The sequence below is a fragment of the Nanorana parkeri genome, unplaced genomic scaffold, assembly GCF_000935625.1.
Source record: "Nanorana parkeri isolate BGI_ZX_2015 unplaced genomic scaffold, ASM93562v1 scaffold56, whole genome shotgun sequence".
Taxonomy (NCBI): domain Eukaryota; kingdom Metazoa; phylum Chordata; class Amphibia; order Anura; family Dicroglossidae; genus Nanorana; species Nanorana parkeri.
The window spans coordinates 2,659,059-2,678,438 of record NW_017306324.1 but is presented as its reverse complement, the minus strand read 5'-3'; the positions used below and the strand labels follow the sequence as shown (position 1 = coordinate 2,678,438).

Genomic DNA, 19,380 nt, shown 5'->3' with positions numbered 1-19,380 from the left:
TTCAGTACACCACCCCAGAACAAAGGGGGAAGTTTAGTGTGCGATTGCCGTGCATTCCAGCAGCTACTGGAACGCACGGCAATTGGTGTGAACAAGCCCTATAGTTCAGAAATGACAGGGGGGTGCTGTGATAGATTACTGTCCACTGACATGTGACAATTGTAAACCAATGCTGAGAAAGAGGAAGCTAGGGGAGGTAGGCACTGGAATTAAGTCTTTTGGGTATTTTATGTTTATGTCCTTTTTTTTTTTTTTTAATCCAACGATCCTTCATGCTGTTTAACTGTTATGATAACAATGCAGAGATAGAAGTTGTGAGTTTGACTCAACATTTCAAAACATTACAGTGACCCCAAACTCTTCTATAACTTTTTACAAAACAAAAACCTTATGAAAAAAAAAGGTTCCGAACGTTCCTTCCCTCCTGCTTCTCTGGGAGAATACTTCAGGTGCTCTTTTATTATTATTGCATTTCTGAAGTATATTTGGTGGGACAATATTAAACTGTCAACTCAATTTTTTTTTTTCAAAAAAATTTCAGTCCACTAACCAGCGACTTTTAAAAGGAACATTCACCCACTTTTCCTTTGTGACATTCATTAGAATACTTTAATCGTAGAGATTTTAGTTCTCATAATGAATGGTGCTTCCATATTTCTTCTTCCATCATGCAAAATCTGTTATTGGAGAAACCAATAATGGAAACAAATACACAAAACTGTGCTGAAAATGGGGTTTGTTTTGTTTTTGAAATATAAATAGACACTAATACTAAGATTTTTGGACTGTTAGATCTTCGGTCTGGCTCTCTCTTCAGACTTTTCACATGTGAATCTTAAACTCTGTGTCCCATGTTTAAGGCGCACCCTGTTTTTGTTAAAACTGGCCTCACCAAGCCCCATAGAAATTCAGTTGACTTTCTTCAACCATGAACTACTGATAAGTCGAATTCAGCGCTTCCAGTATAGTGTTCCAGACTATTAAAAAAAAAAAAAAAAAGACTTGCTCATAGCATCTGGTCCGATGCACACTATACTTTTCTTATTTGCACTATAAAAATGACAGCTGGAATATGATTGCTATCTACGACACAAAAACCCCCTTAAAGAAGAACTCTAAGAATATAAAACTATTTTACCCTTGCAGTGGGGCTACCTCTGCACCGCAAGGGTTAAGTGCTCATTTTGTCTAGGGGGCTAAAATGAAGCAGATATACTCACCTGATCCTCGGTCCCACTAGAATGGTCCTCTTGGTCACTTCTCCCCTGGGTTCTGGCGATCTAGGGACATCATGTTTTGTGCAGGTCGGGTGAGCGTAGGGCGGCGCACGGCTGCGTACTCTCATAGAGAAGGACAGGCTGCTGCGTGTAATCACGCGCAGCACCTGTCCTTCCCGGGAGCGGCCCGATACGGCGTGCACGCATCACGGATCTGTATGGGCCGGCCGTTTCTCGTGTGAATGAGGGCTAAACATGGCTGCTGTTGGGAAGGGCTTCTCCAACTTGGCATGGCTCAGCCAGACGTTTGTGTTATCTGGATCTTTCCACAAAGGCCCAGGGAACTCAAAGTGCATAGTTCACGTGGTGAAGACTAGAGAAAAACGGAAATGATATCGGAGCCGTCCTGTACAGCAGTACAGACAGTTCTAATTTCAGACACTTTAAGAAGCCGGGTTGGATGTCTGTTACAATGTGCAGCGTCACATGAATGTAACCATGAAGTGGCCACAGCAGTAAAAGTAACAGTGAATGTATACACTGGACATATACACTGTATTTTCAGCTTTATGTGATGAAGAAAGTGCTAGAGAATTTTGTATTCTGATACGAATTATAGTTTGAAATGCTGATTTTCTTTCAGAGTTGTGGATAATATATATGTTTGTCAAGTTTTATTGTTACTGATAATGTTCTAAAAGGTTTGGTTAACCTTTAAAAAAAATTAGTTTTTAGTAGTATAGGAAGAGTTAAAAGGGCACCTCCAGGCAAAAAGCAGCTAAACAGCTTTTCGCTGTGCAAATTCACTGCACTGTATAGCCACTAGATGGAGCTGAGGAGCACAGGAAATTTCTATCCTCCTCAGCTCCATCTAGTGGCCATAAAGTGCTGCAAATCTCATTCGCACAGCAAAGAGCTGTGTGAACAGTTTATAAATCAAACCTTGTATAATATGCTTTACCTGGCAAGAGACCTCTGATGCGCATAGTCTTGTAATACATCACCCCTCCTGTGCTATATGGCTGCTCATAAAGAAGGTGACAGTAAAAACTTCAGAGCTTGCAATTCTGTAGACTCCGTGCCCCAGTCCAGCCCTTTGCTTGCTTTTTAGACTTCTAGTGGATATATCCACTTTGGTGGAATCTACCATTCACTCTCTAGTTACCTGGCAGGTAACTACTACATGCATTTTTGAAAGACACATGAATTGTTTTGCAGCTAAAAGATTTGTAATGTGATTCGCTCACCTCTTCCATGAAGCACAGCCAGATGGATGACAGCCCTTTTTCCTGGTTAAGCTTTGCAGCTTGTTTATTGAGCAGTGAATTGGCAATATCGCTTGCGTCCTGCTAACAAGTAGGTGACATAATTGAGGAAAGTGTTATGAGAGAGGTCTGTTATGCACAAGACTGGCTAGACAGAATTACAAGTCCTTTGGCAGGTAGAACAGTTCACATGTACTTAACAAAAAAAAGAGTTTGACGTTTTCATAAATACGTTTGTTTTGCCTGGAATTGTTCTTTAAAGACCTAAACAAGCTTACAATGTTTATACTTGCTGTCTCTCTGGTCTGCCTGACCAGTGAGCGTTTTTTCACCATTTGAGGTTCATTTTCTCTGACTTTGTTACCATTAGGGCAGCGAGACAACAAAATTCAGCATTGCATGTCTTCTAAGATGGCCGATTTTCAGCAACTATATTTAGTGATTGTAAAATATACTTCCAGACAACTTTTGGGTGCGACCTTCACATATGCTTGCTGTTCTGTATTTTCCACTGCTTGCTGGATAACTGTTGAGATCAAATTTGGCTTCAGGATAGGCCACATAGACTGATTAAACTGCAATAGTGAGGAAAAGCAAAGCCCAGTAGCTCTGCAACACTACTGAACAGGAATCAAATCCTGTATAGGTAATGAGGAGATATGGCTGCTTGCTTCTGCCAGTGCAGTTCCAAACTATATATAGAAACAAGACTTTTAAAACCGTTAAGTGAACCTGTCATTAGTGACCTCATGAATCAGTACATTGTGCGTCAGCATCACCAAATCATGCTATTGGGAGGAATAAAGAACCTCTTTCTTGCCATGAATTTAGAGAAGAAAAACACTTGTAAGCACTTATGTGACTTAAACTGAACCTGTAGCTAAGCTATGGACTTTCAAGACCAACGTAGATAAGCTAAATACATGCCAAGTGCCTACCAGTCTTAGCTTGTTTCCTTTAGAAAGCAGTTAGAGTAGAAAAGCCTGGACACTTTCTCTTCGCTTGATGCAGTGGACTCTGCAGAGGTGCAACAACTCCCTGTTAAGTCAGACCTATAGCTCTTCAGTCAGCGAATATCATGCTCCCTGCTGATTGTAGAGCTCAAGCTCTTTGCAAAGGAGCCACTGCATCCACGCACAGAGTAGGGGCCTTCTCTGCTGCATGCTGGCAGAGAACAAGCCTTTCTACAGGAAATGAGAACTTTTGCACCTGCAATCTATTTATCTGATTTAAACTGGAAGTTAAGTTAAACATTAAGCAGTAAGTGAGCTTTAAAATAAGCCCCCACTGACCTCTGTGGCTGTGGGCATTGTGGAGCAATTCGTCCTTAAATTTCATATCGGAAGCATGGAAGTTTAAGTCCTTCTCTAACAAAAAGCTCTGCCCCCCTCCTTGCAGCGGCTCAGCAGCCTCTTGTTCTGTAATGCAAACAAGGCAGAAGCTTTGGGAGGGTGGAGCAGAGCTGCCAGGTCACTGCTGGAAGGAGAGGACGGGGAACTGAGCTGCTTAGAGAAATATTTGCAGGACTCTGGTTTTGCTTTGAAATTTGATGATGAATTGCTCCACAGGTCCTGCAGCCACAGAGGTCGATGAGGACTTGTTTCAAACCTCATATACTGTTTGTTTAAAATACAAAGTACTTGAATGTTCTTAGCATGGGCATAGATTCACTTTGAATCCAAGGCAGCCTAAATGACATGGTCACAAAGCTACCAGGGCCTTGTGTCAATAGAGACTGCAAAGAGTTTGTTGTTTTCAATCAGATTCTGCCTGTCCGTGCGGGTGTCACTGCTCTGACACCGACAGGATCCATCCGGTCAGTGGACGAGTACTGACACCCTCACCCGTACGGACGGCAGGTCGTGTGAGCGTACGGCCGCGTACTCCCATAGAGAAGGACGGGCTGCTGCGTACAAATCACACGCAGCACCTGTCCTTCCCGGGAGCTGCCTGATACAGCCATGCACGCCGCACGGATCTGTACGGGCCGGCCAGCCGTTTCTCGTGCGGATGAGGGCTAAGTGTCACTGCTGATCAGGAAGATCCCATATACAAAATAAATTACAAACAACACATAAAACCTTGGCTCATAATAACATTACTTACATTAAGAAGTTATTTTATGTATATATCTAATAAACTGTAGTGCCCTTTACCCTTTAATAACTTGGCAACACTATTATTTGCACATGGATAACTCGCACATGTGTGTATGTATGTATGTAATATATATATACATACATACAGTTTCCCTTTAACTGTTTCATATTGCCTTTCTTTTATCAGGTCTTTGTAACGTTATTCTCAGTTTTCATACTGTGAGGTTTGACAGATTTATATATATTTTTTTTTTGAGCTTATTTTTTTATAGAATTGTAATCAAGCGCTGTACATTCCAAATATTCTACTTGGGTAATGTTTTCATTTTTTTTTTATCAATAAAGCGTGTTTATTTAAACCTTAACTTTTGGCCAGTTTGTGTTTTTGGTGCCTAGCGAGAGGAAGGTTCTTGCAGAGCTGAGTTTAGGGATCTCTGTCCTAAACTGATTAAAATAGGGTTGGAATTTTTAGTTTAGTTTTTTTTGGAGGCCTTATGTTATGGGTTTTCTCCTCATACTTTGTGCTCTGTCCACCTCTGTTCTTCATTCTTGAGCCCCTGAACAACCTCTCCTGTTCTAAATCTTAACATCCTGCGCTATCTCTGCCTGTCTGTCTCCTCTCAGGACTTGGCCCAAACATTTCCTCCACCCCTGCACACGAAGTCGGTAGAAGGACCTCTGTCCTTTTCTCCAAGAAGAATCCCAAAACGGCGGGACCTCCAAAGAGACCCGGGAGGCCACCAAAGAACAGAGACAGCCAGATGTCGTCGAGGCAGATCAGCAGTCCGATCGGACCCCCTCAGCTGTCTATAATGTCCCAGAGGCCGAGGAAAAGAGGCAGGAGTCCCCGGCCAACATCCAGTTCAGACAGTGAAAGCGACAGTGACAGGTCGGCAGAAGATGCCTCTATAGGTAAGTCGGGGCCCAGACGCTGCAGATTGAAGTAGATCTTATCCCAGTCAGTTACATCTCAAAAACTTTGAATCTGTTAGTGTAATTTCAAAGGGTGTTTTTTTAATTGTATTCTTCAGCTTTTAAGGTCTTTTGTTCAGGCACTTCAGCTGTTGGGGTGGCGGGGGGCAACTTTCTCCTGTTTCTTTGGTCATCCTCTCGCATGAGCTCCTGTATGAGAGGCTGTGCCGACACACATTGCACAGGCATGGTCCACTGTTGCCATTTTCAGGTCCACAACTATGATGTGCAGCCCATGCTTGAGCGAGCACATATAGACAGAAAGAGACTGAAGGAGATCAGCAGCACTGATGAAAAAAACACTTGCAATGGTTTGATACACAGTGCTTTACCAAACTAAAAATCCTCTAGTTCAAGTAGTTTTATGGGTGAACCACCAGAAACATGGCAATGGGACATTTACTATTAGGTTGATTTTAGCATGTTTCCAATCTCAGAAATTGCCCATTACATCCCTTATCTTCAGTGTTTTAGGCCCGGTCACATGACTGCAAATCATCCTAGCACTCAAGCGGTGCTTGAGTTAAGTCTGACAATACCAGCCCCCACACGATGAAAGGTGCAGGTTCGAGGTACCAACAATGCTAGGGAGGGAAGCCATTTGCAAAATGGCTGCTTAACAGCATGTCATGACCCACCTCCTTGATTGGTCAGGAAGCCAGGCTGTCTATCAACAAGTGAAGCTAATCAGAAGGCCGGAGGTGGGTCATGACATGCCGGCCGGCTTTCTGATTGGTTAGGAAGCCGGCTTCACTTTTTTTTCTAGGTAGCTTGGCTTCCTGATCAATCAGGAAGCCGGGCGGCACGTCATGACCTGCCGCCTGGCTTCCTGATAATCCGGGCCCACGGATGCCGGTATTAGTATTCAGTATCGGCAAGTACCAAAAAAAAAAATCGGTACTCGATATCGGAAAAACTGGTATTGGTGCATCTCTAGTTTTCATCTACATTTTTTTGGGTCACATGACTACATTTCTAATGTACTCCTCTGAATCAAAGTCAGCATATAGTGGCATATAACCTGCTATATGTGGACAGCACAGAGCCATGCTGCAGCCTGGAAAGACAATATTGGCTGCATCCACCCCGCTGCCTTATTTGACAGCTGGCTCTGTCTTTCTAGAGCCAGATCCAGCTGTGCCCCCCCCTCATCTGTCCCTCCAATAAGTGCTGGAGGAACAGAGAGGGGAGGGGATATTCCTGCAGGGAGCAGTAACTGACAGTCACCATTCTGTGCAGGGAGAACCCGTGATGTGCAGGGAGAAACCCGAGCAATCAGTGGTTTGTGATCGCTCAGTTCTCAAGATATAAAGTTGTCGTGACCGCTGCAATGTTGCACGCCGGCTCAAACTATTAGGACGTGTACATTTTACTCTCCCAATAGTTTGTCTTTAAAGTCAGCATATGGTTTTTGATTAGCAAATGATCCAGCTGCTACATAGTTTCGACCACCAAGAGACCTATAACCAAGCAAAATGATATCCTACAGTTTGTATGTACAGTACTATACATGTCATTGTAACATGCCACTGAGGCTCACCTGGCCTTGAAGGAAGAATAAACTATTGGCCTTGAAAACTTTCCTGAGGTTTGTCAGCTTGGTACACCATGGATATCCCTTTCCCACCACCACCATCATTAATGACTTATGAAGAACAAGGAGGAGGTTCAGGCCTGCCAAAGTATAACCGAAGGAAGAGTGGCCACACGTTTCAGAAATTGAATTGGGTTTAAGTTAAAGGAGAATTATGGGGTGAGCGAAAACACTCATCCCCATAATTCAAGCCGACCTGTGACAAAGAAGCTGTCACAGGTCGACTCTATTGATCGGTAAGTCAGCGAACACACACCACCGATCGCTGACTTCCCGATCCTCTCCTTGCAAAGAGCGGTGACGGTCAGTCACCGCTCCCCACAGGGATTCCCCCCGCGGACTGGAGGGAGGGGGCGGGCACACTAGAGAGGCAGAGCCCGTTGTCAATCAGCCAGCATGAAGGATCCCAACAGTATTGTCGGGATCCGTCCTGGGTGCGGCACTCTCCGCATATAGCAGGCAATAGCCAGCTATATGCTCAGTTTTGGGTCACCTGAGGACACAGTATATGTCCTCCTGTGACCCCGAGGAGAACTATGGGCAAAAAAAACAAGGTTGCCCCATAGTTCTCCTTCAAGTGTTCAGCTTAGGTGGTTATGGTTTACTGAGGCAAGGTGAAAATATTTATTTGGTAGACACGACGGAACCTAGGCTTCGTTTTTAAGTAAAAATTAGTTTTTGCATGTAAACTGGCCACAACCAACTTGTCTATAAAAAAAAACCATAAATAAAACTTCCAGTTTTTTGGAGTCATGACACCTGAGGCAGCATTAGAAACGTTGGTAGCTCTATGTGACCACTTCTCAGCATTTCATAGCTGTCAGTTTTGGGGTTGAGTACAGACACAGCATACCTTCCCCTTTGGGTATGTACAGGCAACTTCCAGTGCCTGCTCTTGAAGTAGAACTGTGGCCAGGCTATGGACATTCACATATGTACATATTAACAAGCAGTAGTTAAGCTTCAAAACAAGCCCTCACTGACCTTGGTAGCTGTATAGAGACTGTGGAACAATTAATTCTTAAATCATTTAGTTGTCGGCATCCTGGCCTTCCTGTGTCTAATGTTTAAGGAGAACTATGAGGTGAGTGATTTTCACTCAGCCTCATAGTTCTAGCTGACCTGCGACAATTAGACTGTCACAAGTCGGCTCAATAGCTCAGGAAGGAGGCGAACACATACCGTCACTCGCTCACTTCTCAATCCTGTCCCTGCAGAGAGCCATGACTGTCACTCACGGCTTCCTGCAGGGATTCCCCCTCTCCCCGCTCTGATCCTCCAGCGGGGAGAGGGCGGGTACAGCTGGCTCTGCTTCTAGATAGGCAGAGCCAGCTGTCACTCACACAGCTGGGTGGATCTCGACAGTAATGTCGGGATGGTCTCAGTATACCGCGAGCTGTAGCTTGCAGTATACTGAGCTTTGGGTGACAGGAGGAGGCTAGTTTATGTCCTCCCGTGACCCTGAGGAGAACTATGGGGAAAAACACTGACCCCATAGTTCTCCTTTAAACATAGATCAGGTGCACAGAAAGAAGGGAAAAATAGAGTGCTCGGATCTGACTTGCATGACTTCACTGCTGAACTTTCAGCATTAATTACTCCACAGTACCTAAAGCCACAGAGGTGAGTGAGAGGCTTGTTTTAAAGTGTATTTGCTGTGTATTGAGAATATGTAAGTACTTAAATGTCCTTAGCCTGGCCACAGGTCTATTTTAAGTTATACTGGTATTTTGTTTATACCGTCCAGACCAGATACTGGTTGGCTTAAAGCAATGTTCAGGGGCTGATCCATATTTCCTATAGTTATGAAAGGCACTGCCCCCAAAACTCTACCTGCACCACATGTATTCAAACAATCATGGATCTAATGTTCTGGGGGGAAAAAAATAGATTTTCCATTATCTAATGTGTTTCCATATTTTCAGACATGCCCACCAATGGCTTCAGTGGCAGCAACCAGCAGGTGAAAAAAAGTTTTTTAATTTACCGCACTGACTGCAATCTTCCCCGGAGCAGCTCCGACTCCGAGTCCAGCACCACCAGCAGCAGCAGTGCTGCATCAGACAGAACCAGGTAAGCTTACTGAACATAATAGGCCGTTCCAAACAAACTGATCAGGTGAGGATTGATGGAGCAAGCAGTGGCGAGTGTCCTGCTCGTGATGTTTCCTAAGCAGTCTTCTTAGGTCTCTTATTCACCATATGGCCAAACTTATGTGGGCACCCGACCTTCCGCACCTATGTGAGGCTAGGTTCACACCGCACGTCCCGGGTGTTGTGTGGTCCTGCACAATGCAGGCAGCGATTGCCACGCGGAACCGTGCGCTCTGCCTGGCGCGACTGGGGTGCCATAAGAAAATAATGGCACCCACAGTGCGATTGGTTCACACCTTGGCGACTCGTGGTTGATTGCTGCGCAGTGAGGTGTCACCTAGGTGTGAACCTAGCCTGAGCTCTTAATACCTGACCATCTGATTGGATGCATTGTTTAGTTATTGAGAGCCAGCGGGGCCGACTAGCAAGATGCTGAAGCTTGGCCCAGTGGGAGGTTCCTCCATCTGCACAGTTTAGCGTAGATGGAGGAATCTGTTGCACTTTTTACATCTGAACACAGATAATCTATAGGTGTATGGCCAGCTTAAGTGTTTTATTTTTTATTGAATGGGAGAGGCATAGATTAGACACGTGGCTATATTAAACATGTGCAATTGTTTACAATAGGGATCTTAGATTGTAAGCGACTTGAGGACAAGGAGTGATGTGAATGTACAGTATGTAAAGTGCTGCACAATGGTCAGCTCTATAATAATAAGAAGCACAGCTGCTATATGCAGTTTATGATACAGTTATTTAGTGGTATACTTTGATACCGTGTTTCCCCGAAGATAAGACACTGTCTTATATTTTGTTCCCCCGAAAAAAGACACTAGGTCTTATTTTCGGGGGATGTCTTATTTTTACCTGGCTGCAGCTGTCTGGAGCTCTCCGCTCTGATGCCATCCAGGGAGCCACCAATCAGAAGTTCCCTGACCTCACTTCGACCCGCGCTGTGCCTGCTGTGAATTGTAGTTTTCAGCGGCAGCCGAGGCAAACAGGTGGGCGTGCGGGAGGGAGGGAGCTGCGGCCAGTCTTGACATGTAAATTTCAATTATATGTGCAGCTACCCCGAAAATAAGACCTAGAGCTATCTTCAGGGATTTCGGTAATATAAGACCTACCACCGAACTAGGTCTTATTTTCGGGGTAGGTCTTGTATTACAGAAATCCCTGAAGATAGCGCTAGGTCTTACTTCCTGGGAAACACGGTAGGTTACGTCTAAGTGCAAACTGAGAATATCAGTGATCCAATCACTAAAGCAAGGGGTAATTTGTACAGCAATGGTGTACAGAACACCCCCAGGTTGTCATATAGCATTACATTTTTAAACCATTAAAAAAAATTACAGCTGCTTCCGATTCCAATAGAAATGTATTTTATAGCATTAAATCAGAAAATAGGTTGTGTAGCAATGTTATATGCTATATACATTTTTTTCATGAAAAGTCCATTTACGTTTTTTTTTTTTGCTTGCAGCACAACACCTTCTAAACAGGGACGAGGAAAGCAATCCTTCTCGAGAGAGAACTACCATGACTACAGCAGCGAGGACACGTCGGGAACTGAAAACGAGTCCTATTCCTTGGGGGGGCGAGGACATGGCTGTAAGTACCTCTGTTCAGAACAGTACACATTGGGATAGCCTCACTTTCCTAAATCCTCACTGCCATTTTTCTCCCCCAACTGTTAATTTGTCAGACATATTTTACCCATGCTAATTAAAGTTGATTTTAATAAAAAGAAAATTTCAGAATTTAAATAAAACACTTGGCCCACCCAGTCTGTTCACTTTAATCAAAAAATGTTTGTTTGTTTTTTTGTTAATTGGTAAACTTGGATAGAATAGTCCGGGTATTTTATAACACACATGCCATGTACATGTTATGGAGTTTCCCATTGTTGTACAGTCTGTCATCTGATTAGAAATCCCGCTGTACAATTTGTGTCATAATCATGAAAACATTATTGTCCAGAATGGTCGTATACTGATAGAGTACTTTAAAGGCCTGATCCACTAAAAAAACTGATATTGCACTCTTGCTTCAGTCCTAGCATGTTGAGTCACATATCGGCTTCTTATATCCCTCAGGGACTTCAGTGATGAGGTGTTCCCAGTTGCCATAGTCATTACATCACCAATTGTTGGTGTTACTTTCTCCCAGTGATTCTTTAAAAAAAAAAAATGCAGTAAAGAATCCTGCTGTGAGAGAGTGACACCTCACTAACTGGAGGGTATGGCCCTGCTGGGTAATTCTCTGGGAGTTGTAGAGAGGCAGCCTATTCAAGGAGAAATGACCGTCTACAGATAGCCACCCACCCATCAACACCAATATCTCCACTCCCCTGAGCTGCTGTTCTGTTGTCCTCGTGGAGCAGGGCATCTGGGTATGGGGGAGCATGTGACCTTCCCCATATGATGTGATGGTGAAGAGGGACCATGGGTATACTTTACCTGTAGTCTGCAGACCGTATCTCTTTAAGAAGCTGAGGAAAATGTTTTAGGTGGATTTGGCCTTTAACATTTCTTGGGGATATGTAATCCCTTCAAAGTGTGTATGTAGCATGTTCTCTTTAAAGGTTATGTCCATCCGAAGCAGACGGTTCAGGGTTTTTTTTGGTGGATACTGAGGGTTGAATCACTCAGGGAGAGTATAGAATACCCCTATTGGGGGCTGGAGCGGGGGGAATGGTGGACCCCATCACTAGGTGTTGAAGTGGCCTCAGCAGTTGAGCAGATTTGGGAATATACAGAGGTCAGAGAGGGATTTTTTTAGAGGATATCTAATCCCAAGAGCAAGCAGTTTATATATTGCAGTGCACCAGTCTTGAGATGTGGTGGGTGCCCTAGTTTTAATTTTTCAGGCCAATAATATTTCCTGCAAGTACAGAAAATATCTGTTGATCTTGCCAGAAATGCTGTGCCCGTGTCACTATTAGCTATGAACTAAAAGCACAAACCATGTTATCTTCCTTCTGTAGACTACTTATTCCCCCACATCATGTAAAGGAGATAACCAGAGGAAGACATGTTTGAAGTCCAGCCTGGGTGGCAGCCATGGCTCCTATCATAGATCTAGTGGAGTTAGTGAGCGTAGCCACCCAGGGACAGGAAGTATGTTATTTGCAGAATTACCAGGTCAAAAGAAAGAAAGAAAAAAGCCTGAAAAGAAAAAATCATGTGCAGCCACCACATCAAAATACTGGCGAGCTGCTATATATTCATTTTTTGTTCTTGGGTTTAGATCCTTTAAAGGTTACATACCGTTTGTTAAGAATATGTAAGCATATGTCAAAACCTGAATGTCCATAGCCTGGCCACGGGTTCACTTAACGATCATTGCATTTTTTCCTTATCTTTGTTTGTGTGATTGGGATATTTCTGGTACGAGGCCCTCAGGTGCAGAGATAGTAGAGCAAGAGGTTTTGTTTTTTTTGTATATTTTCCCGTTTATATATTTACTTTATAAGATTTTATATTGTACTGTATGATTTGTGAGATTCCAGGCAGACCTATGACTTGTGACCTTTTCTGTTGTTTGATAGTGGTACGCAAAGGAATGGAGGGACGAGGGGCGGGGTGGCTGTCCGAAGACGAAGACTCTACTCTAGACGCCTTAGACTTGGTGTGGGCCAAGTGTCGGGGATACCCCTCCTATCCAGCTCTGGTAGAGATCAGTTCCTCCCCTATTATTCTACTTAATGTTACAGTAGTTGTATAATTGTCCACCATAACTAATCATCATGGGTCGGCTGAACCTACCAAAAAAAAAAAAAATCCATCTTTTATTTATGATTTTTTGATGTGCCTTCAATTTGTATGTTGTGAATGTCCAGGCCTTGTGGAATTTTCACCAACTCTTTTTCTTTTCTAAAGATTATCGACCCAAAGATGCCCAGAGAAGGAGTGTTTCACCACGGGGTTCCCATTCCTGTACCACCCGTAGATGTTCTCAAGCTAGGAGAGCAGATGACAGAAGAAGCACAAGAGCATCTCTACCTCGTTCTGTTTTTTGACAATAAACGGACTTGGTGAGTGTTCGTTAATAGGATATCTGTGTGGACAGTAAATGTTTCTTCTAAGTGGGGTCTACACTCGCCTGGATGGAGACTGCCTCAGGCCCATGGCCATTCCCTTTTATTTTTTTTCCGCCATGGTGGATAATTGCATACTAATGCTTTTAGACAATACATTCAAATACTAGAAGTAAATCATGTGCAGCCCACTTCCCCAACAACGTTATGTCCACTTTTCCGGTTGTCACCTGCTGTTCTTGCTCCTTCACTGCTATTTCCAAATGATCGAATATCAGCTGGTGTTGGAGCTCAGAGGGCGGAAATGGAGCAGTTATGTCGCCTTTTCCATTACATGACAATACTTTGGCCGATCAGTGCATCATGGGAAACAATCGCATGCTCCTCTTATATGAAAGCATTGTGTATTTTGCAGCACTATCCACACAGGAAGAGTGTCAGGGTAGCACTGGAGAGATGAGTATAAAGTGCTTGGGGGTAAGATATACACGCTTTAGAGCATAACCTATAAATACAAAAAAGAAGTGAGGTGAAGAAATATTATATCCTGCTTGTGACTGGGCATGCTATATTTTTTTGGCACTGGACATAGGTTATACATATGATATACATCATAGACTCCAGAACCATTTTGGTCATAAGCAGGTTAGTGCCTTGCCTTGATAAAGGTATGCATTAGTACTTCATTTAAAATTTCCTTATGCTTAAAAGAGAACTATAGGGTAACCTTTTTTTATCCCATAGTTCTCTTAACCTCCTTGGCGGTATTCCCGAGTGTAGCTCGGGGTTACTTTTCCATACCCTGAGCTACACCCGGGAATATCCCACATTATTTACTTACCTTGTCCCTCGAGCCGTGCGGTGTCCTCAGGGCCGGCGCAGGCATCTATCTTCCGGGTTCCGTCCCTTGCGAGCTGACGCGTCGCATGTTGGCGGAACCGGCGGGAAATTCGAAAAAAAGCGAAGAAATAAAATAAGGAAAAAAATCCGAAAAAAAATTGCGCCGAAAAAATTACGAAAATCAAAATAATCATACCGCCAGGGAGGTTAAGGGTCACGTGAGGACATATACGAACCTCCTCCCGTGATCCAAAGCTCAGTATACAGCTTGGATAATACTGTCGAGATCAAACCTGCTGGCTGATTGACAGCTGGCTCTGCCTATCCAGACGCAGAGCCAGCTGTGCCCACCCCCTCCCCGTCCGTTCCTCTAGTCAGTAATGGAGGGGAATCCATGCGGGGAGCGGTGACTGATGGTCATTGCTCTCTGCAGGGAGATGATCGGACAATGAGTAAGAGACGATATGTGTTCGCTCACTTCCCGAACAATACCCTGTTTCCCCGAAAATAAAACCTACTACTATTTTTGGGAATTGCTAAAATATAAGACCTAGTTGTGACCATTCCCAGGGCCGGTGGTGGCATAAGGGGGAACTTAAAGAGCCGTGGGAGAGGCAGGAGAGAATCAGCGGTGCCAACGAAGCCAGCGCTAGAGGAAGCAAGGCGGCAACGGAGGGAGCAGAGCCGCATATGTCGATGCCTCCTCTATAGCTCCGGCTTTTGTCACAGGCGGAGTGATACCAAATGCACTCCGCCTGTGAGGAGTCCATAGTGAAAGCGCACTTCGGTCATTCTGGTTACCAAATTGCTCTTGGAAAGGTACGGCACCCCTGATTACCATATTTTTGTACATGAATACATGTAGACATTTCTACATGAATAACTGTGGATTGTTGTACATCAAAAAAAAATAAAAATAAGACCTACCCCAAAAATAAGACCTAGTGTGTTTTTTTGAGCCAAAAAAAATATGACAGTGTCTTATTTTCGGGAAAACACGGTAGAGCCGACATGTGACTGCTTCAATGTCACACGTCGGCTCCAACTATGAGGATGAGTGAAAGTCACTAACCTCATAGTCGTCCTTTAATGATATTGCTACCTGTTGCATGTCACGTATGCTTAAACTGAACCTGTGATTTGCCCAAGCAATTCCTACAAGTTGAACGCACTTGCTTTCCCTTCACTCACCCAACGCTCCGTTCAGCCGCCAGCACAAAGTGAGCAAGCCTGTTTAAGTTGCAAGTTACAACTTGGAACTTACACAGGGTAAAGGACTCTCTCTCTGGCTCCATGTGACTGGTGTCCTACTATTCAACATGTGGCTCCCTTTTTTTTCACCTACATGCTTTTATTTATAACTGTCTCCAACTATGCATGCAGACCAAGCTGTTCAACAAAAGTGACCATTACAGGGCTTGAGACAAACGTACTCAAAAAACAAACATTTCTGTGTTAATAATGCTATTGACAGACAGCAGCAAATGTAATTTTTGCGTTTGCCCATAGTTCCACTTTAACGGTTTCCTTGTAAAATAATGTATTACTAGTGTGTAATACTTCATATCTTTGCTCTACAGGCAGTGGCTGCCCAGAACAAAGCTGGTTCCGCTGGGGCTGAACCGCGAGCTGGATAAAGAAAAAATGCTGGAAGGGAGAAAATCAAACATCCGCAAATCTGTGCAGATCGCCTACGAACGCGCCGTGCAGCACCGCAACAAAGTCCAAGGCACGCAGAGCAGCGAGACAAGTGAAAGTGACTAGCGCCTTCCGTTATCCTCTGGGGCATTTTCTTGCCGACCATCTGGGTCACATCCTCTGCTGCTGTTGCTAAGAGTAAAATACACGGTAACCTGAACCAGAGAGGTTACCTTAAAGTGAGTAGCAGTTAATAAATGAACAAGCGTTTTCAGCTAGCGTGACTACGACGGAGAGGGCCAGTGCTGCACTTTTGTGGGTCGCTGCGAGCACAGATAGGGCTAACAAGTAGCAAACAGGACGACGATGACATTCTGACAAGATGTCCTTATGGTCGCTGGTTGACCATTTTAATACAAACCATCTAACACAGGCCTCCGTCTTGTGGAGTTAACGGACGTGCTACTGGGGTCGGCTGTTTTTTGTTTTTTTTGCTGGTTACACATTAATCATGGATTCCTATGTGCAGACTTCATACCATTTGTATATTGAGCTGTCTGATGGTTTTATTAAGGAATTTGGATCTTCCATCCCTTCAGATACGTATGTTCCATTCCTATTATGTTCTCTCTGCAAAATTTGTAACAAAAGTTGTGAGCTTGCACCAGAGGAAAAAAAATATATATATATATAAGCCAGTGGTAGGCAAAGTCCATCCCTCTTGCTGTGGTGCAACTACAGATCCAATCATGCATTTGTTTCTGGGAGTTATGTCTGTGGCTGTCAGACTCTTGCAATGCCCAATAGGATTTGTAGTTGCACCACAGCTGAAGGGCCCGGAGTTTGCCCACCCCTGCCTTAGTCTTAATGTAGAACTGTTTCCAGACATTTAAATATGTACAGGCACTAAATGAGCTTCAAAACAAGCCATCAATGAGGAGAAATTCATCTTCAGAGTTCACAATAGAAGCACTGAAGCCAGGTTGAAGGACTTTTCACGCTCTGGTCTTCCTGTACACCTTGCTGGTAGTGGGGGGAGCAAGGGGAAGTTGAGCTGTGGAAAGTTAGTTATTGTGCCGTGACAGCTCAAATGCAGAATTCCTTAACAGTACATGCAGCTACAGAGGTCAGTAAGGGCTTATTTCAACACTTATTTACTGCTTGTTGACAATACATAAATATTTCAATGTCCATAGCCTAACTACAGTTCTACTTCATTCACCAAGTTATAATGATCCTTATTTGCCATATTGACAATTACTTTTAGCAGCGACAACCAATGAGAGTCTAAAATGAAAGCCTCATGGCGGTCATTGTGGTAAATAACACATGCATTATAGCACAGTGAATTAAGACGCTTGTCTGTAATAAGTGTTGGTTAGGTATCGGTTGATATATTTCCTGCAGCCAGCTTTTTAGTTCATAACTTCAGACCTGCTCAGGTGTCATTTGACAGGCAGGTTTGAACCTCATCCGTGACTTCGGCCAAATAACATAGTGCTTGGGATTGACACTTGAGACACAAAGCCCAGTGAAAGCCTAAATCTCTACATGTGTGTTGGGAGGGGAACGGGTGATCTGGGATAGCTGTAAAATCTCCTACAGGTTTTTTTTTTATGTTAGGAATCATGTTTTACCCCGCACAATAAAAACTGTAAACCACTTTTTTAGCTTTTTATGCATTACCATATCAGTTCTCCTTTTTTTTTCTGGAGCAGCCAACAACAAAGAAAATTTGGGGAGTAATCGTGTCATGTGTCTGAAAGTCACAGCATTCTGATGCCTTGAGGACTTTTCTTATGTCCCCACAATATAATTGCACGCTGCGTAGCAGCCAGCATACCTTGAATGCGGCTGGTCCAGCCAAGCATCATTGGAGAAGAGCAGCTTGATGAAGAACTCCAAGATTTTTTTTTATTAACCCTTGCTGTGCTTCTTTGTGTCTAGATAAAAAAAAAAAAAAAAGTTGGAGCTGGCTTCTTCTTAGGCCGGTCCTTTCAGAGTCTCTCCCCCTCTTGCAGCGTTCTAAGGCCCCATAAATCATCAGGTCTAGTGTATAGAAGTGAGGATGCTAAGGAGGATTCCAATGTGCAGAGGGAGGGAGGCTGGAGGAAGCACTGTGACAGCCGGCTGGGAGCTTGCGCTGAGTACAACGTTTTTATTTTTATCCCTAGACACAAACGAGCACCTAACCCTTGCAGTGTGGCGGTATCCCCATTGCAAGGGTTAATAAAAAGATTCCCCTTCTTTAACAAAATCCCGAGTGCCAGTGATTTACAGACTCTAATTATTGGTTCTGCGACAGATTACATACTCCGTACTCAGTAGATTGACGTTTTTCCAATTAGCGGGGTTTTCCGTTCCACATGAAAATTAGACACCTTGTGATTGCTCTTTGTGGAGACAGCCTCATTAAGCAGCAGGAATTCTTGACTTACTGCTGTTTGCCTTGGTTAGACTTAGTGCACTAAGATGTTCTGACTAGTGCAGTGTCTGTGGCCTTTTTATCAAAGATGCAGCAATTTGTCAGTCCATTAGGAACAGTCACACAAGCTGATTTTTAATGGTAGCAGTGCGGTCATATATTCATCCGAGCTACTTTTGAGTTATGTCAAATGCGATAGTTTGGGCAAAGTTTAAATTGCTGTCAGTGTCACTATAGAGGAGATTTTCTCTCCATGGTCAACATTACAGAAGGTGAGCCGAAAGCTCCCTAGCATAGAGCACACACAGCAATAAACAAAATAACACCACACTTCCCTGCTGTATCCAAAAAGCTGAAATCCAAGCTAGGCAAATATGGTCTAAATACAAGAGTCCTGTGTATTCTCACTTGAATCTTGGTGAGCTTTGTGTATTTCTTCCCGATCTGTGTAGTAATCCAGCATTAAACAACTCCTGCACTTTGCCTCGGTGCAGCAATAAGACCGGTCACTGCTGCTCTCTGTCATTGTGCAGGATGGCCAGTCTTGTCTCCGCCCCCTCCTGTAGTTTTCCGCATGCAGCCTGTAGTGGGTGGGGCCTGCTGTGTCCCTCCTACAGCTCGGCTCTTAACACAGGCTGACGCCACTGCTAATTTTACAAGGGAATATCTGGGTTTGCAAAGGCAATTGGTGCGCACACGGTGGATTATATATTTGTTGGGTATTGAGAAATATATTTAAATGAACATTTTTGTGCCTGGAGTTTCTCTGTGAGAGAAAATAATAACTGGGCCTAAAACAAGCCGTTTCCCGAAGGACTGTAGAAACACGTATAAGACTGTGGATGGTTATCATGGTTTACTGTAAACGGGTGTATGTATGAGCAAAAACACTTCATAGCAAAACTACACAACCCTCATTGACCAGTTTCGCTGTCTATGGAGCAACTTTGCTTGGGAGCAGCTTTCTTACTGGATAGCCAATGTTGAGTAATGCTTCCAGCCAATGAGACCAAACGGATATTTTACGTACCTGGAGTGAGTCTTCCAAGTTTTGCCTTGCAGCGTGCTGTAGTTTTATGAAGGAGTGTGGTGACCCTTAGAACATCTTTGCTATGACAAGCTCTGGGAAAAGCAGCGAGATGCCGTAGGTTGTACAGGGGATTTTCCAGCATATAATGGACAAGGACTTTCCTTGGGCAAA

The 19,380-nt window shown here is 43.8% G+C and overlaps 1 protein-coding gene across 1 annotated transcript in view; it reads left to right on the top strand.

Annotated features, from left to right (window-relative positions):
* Positions 1-16,423, top strand: part of BRPF1 (bromodomain and PHD finger containing 1) — a 40,623-nt gene extending 24,200 nt beyond the window's left edge. The window contains exons 10-15 of the mRNA XM_018576128.1: positions 5,206-5,493; positions 9,073-9,220; positions 10,721-10,848; positions 12,788-12,909; positions 13,119-13,273; positions 15,697-16,423. Coding sequence (XP_018431630.1) covers positions 5,206-5,493; positions 9,073-9,220; positions 10,721-10,848; positions 12,788-12,909; positions 13,119-13,273; positions 15,697-15,880 — 1,025 coding nt within the window. The 3' untranslated portion in view covers positions 15,881-16,423. The remainder of the gene's footprint in view (positions 1-5,205; positions 5,494-9,072; positions 9,221-10,720; positions 10,849-12,787; positions 12,910-13,118; positions 13,274-15,696) is intronic.
* Positions 16,424-19,380: the final 2,957 nt, after the last annotated feature.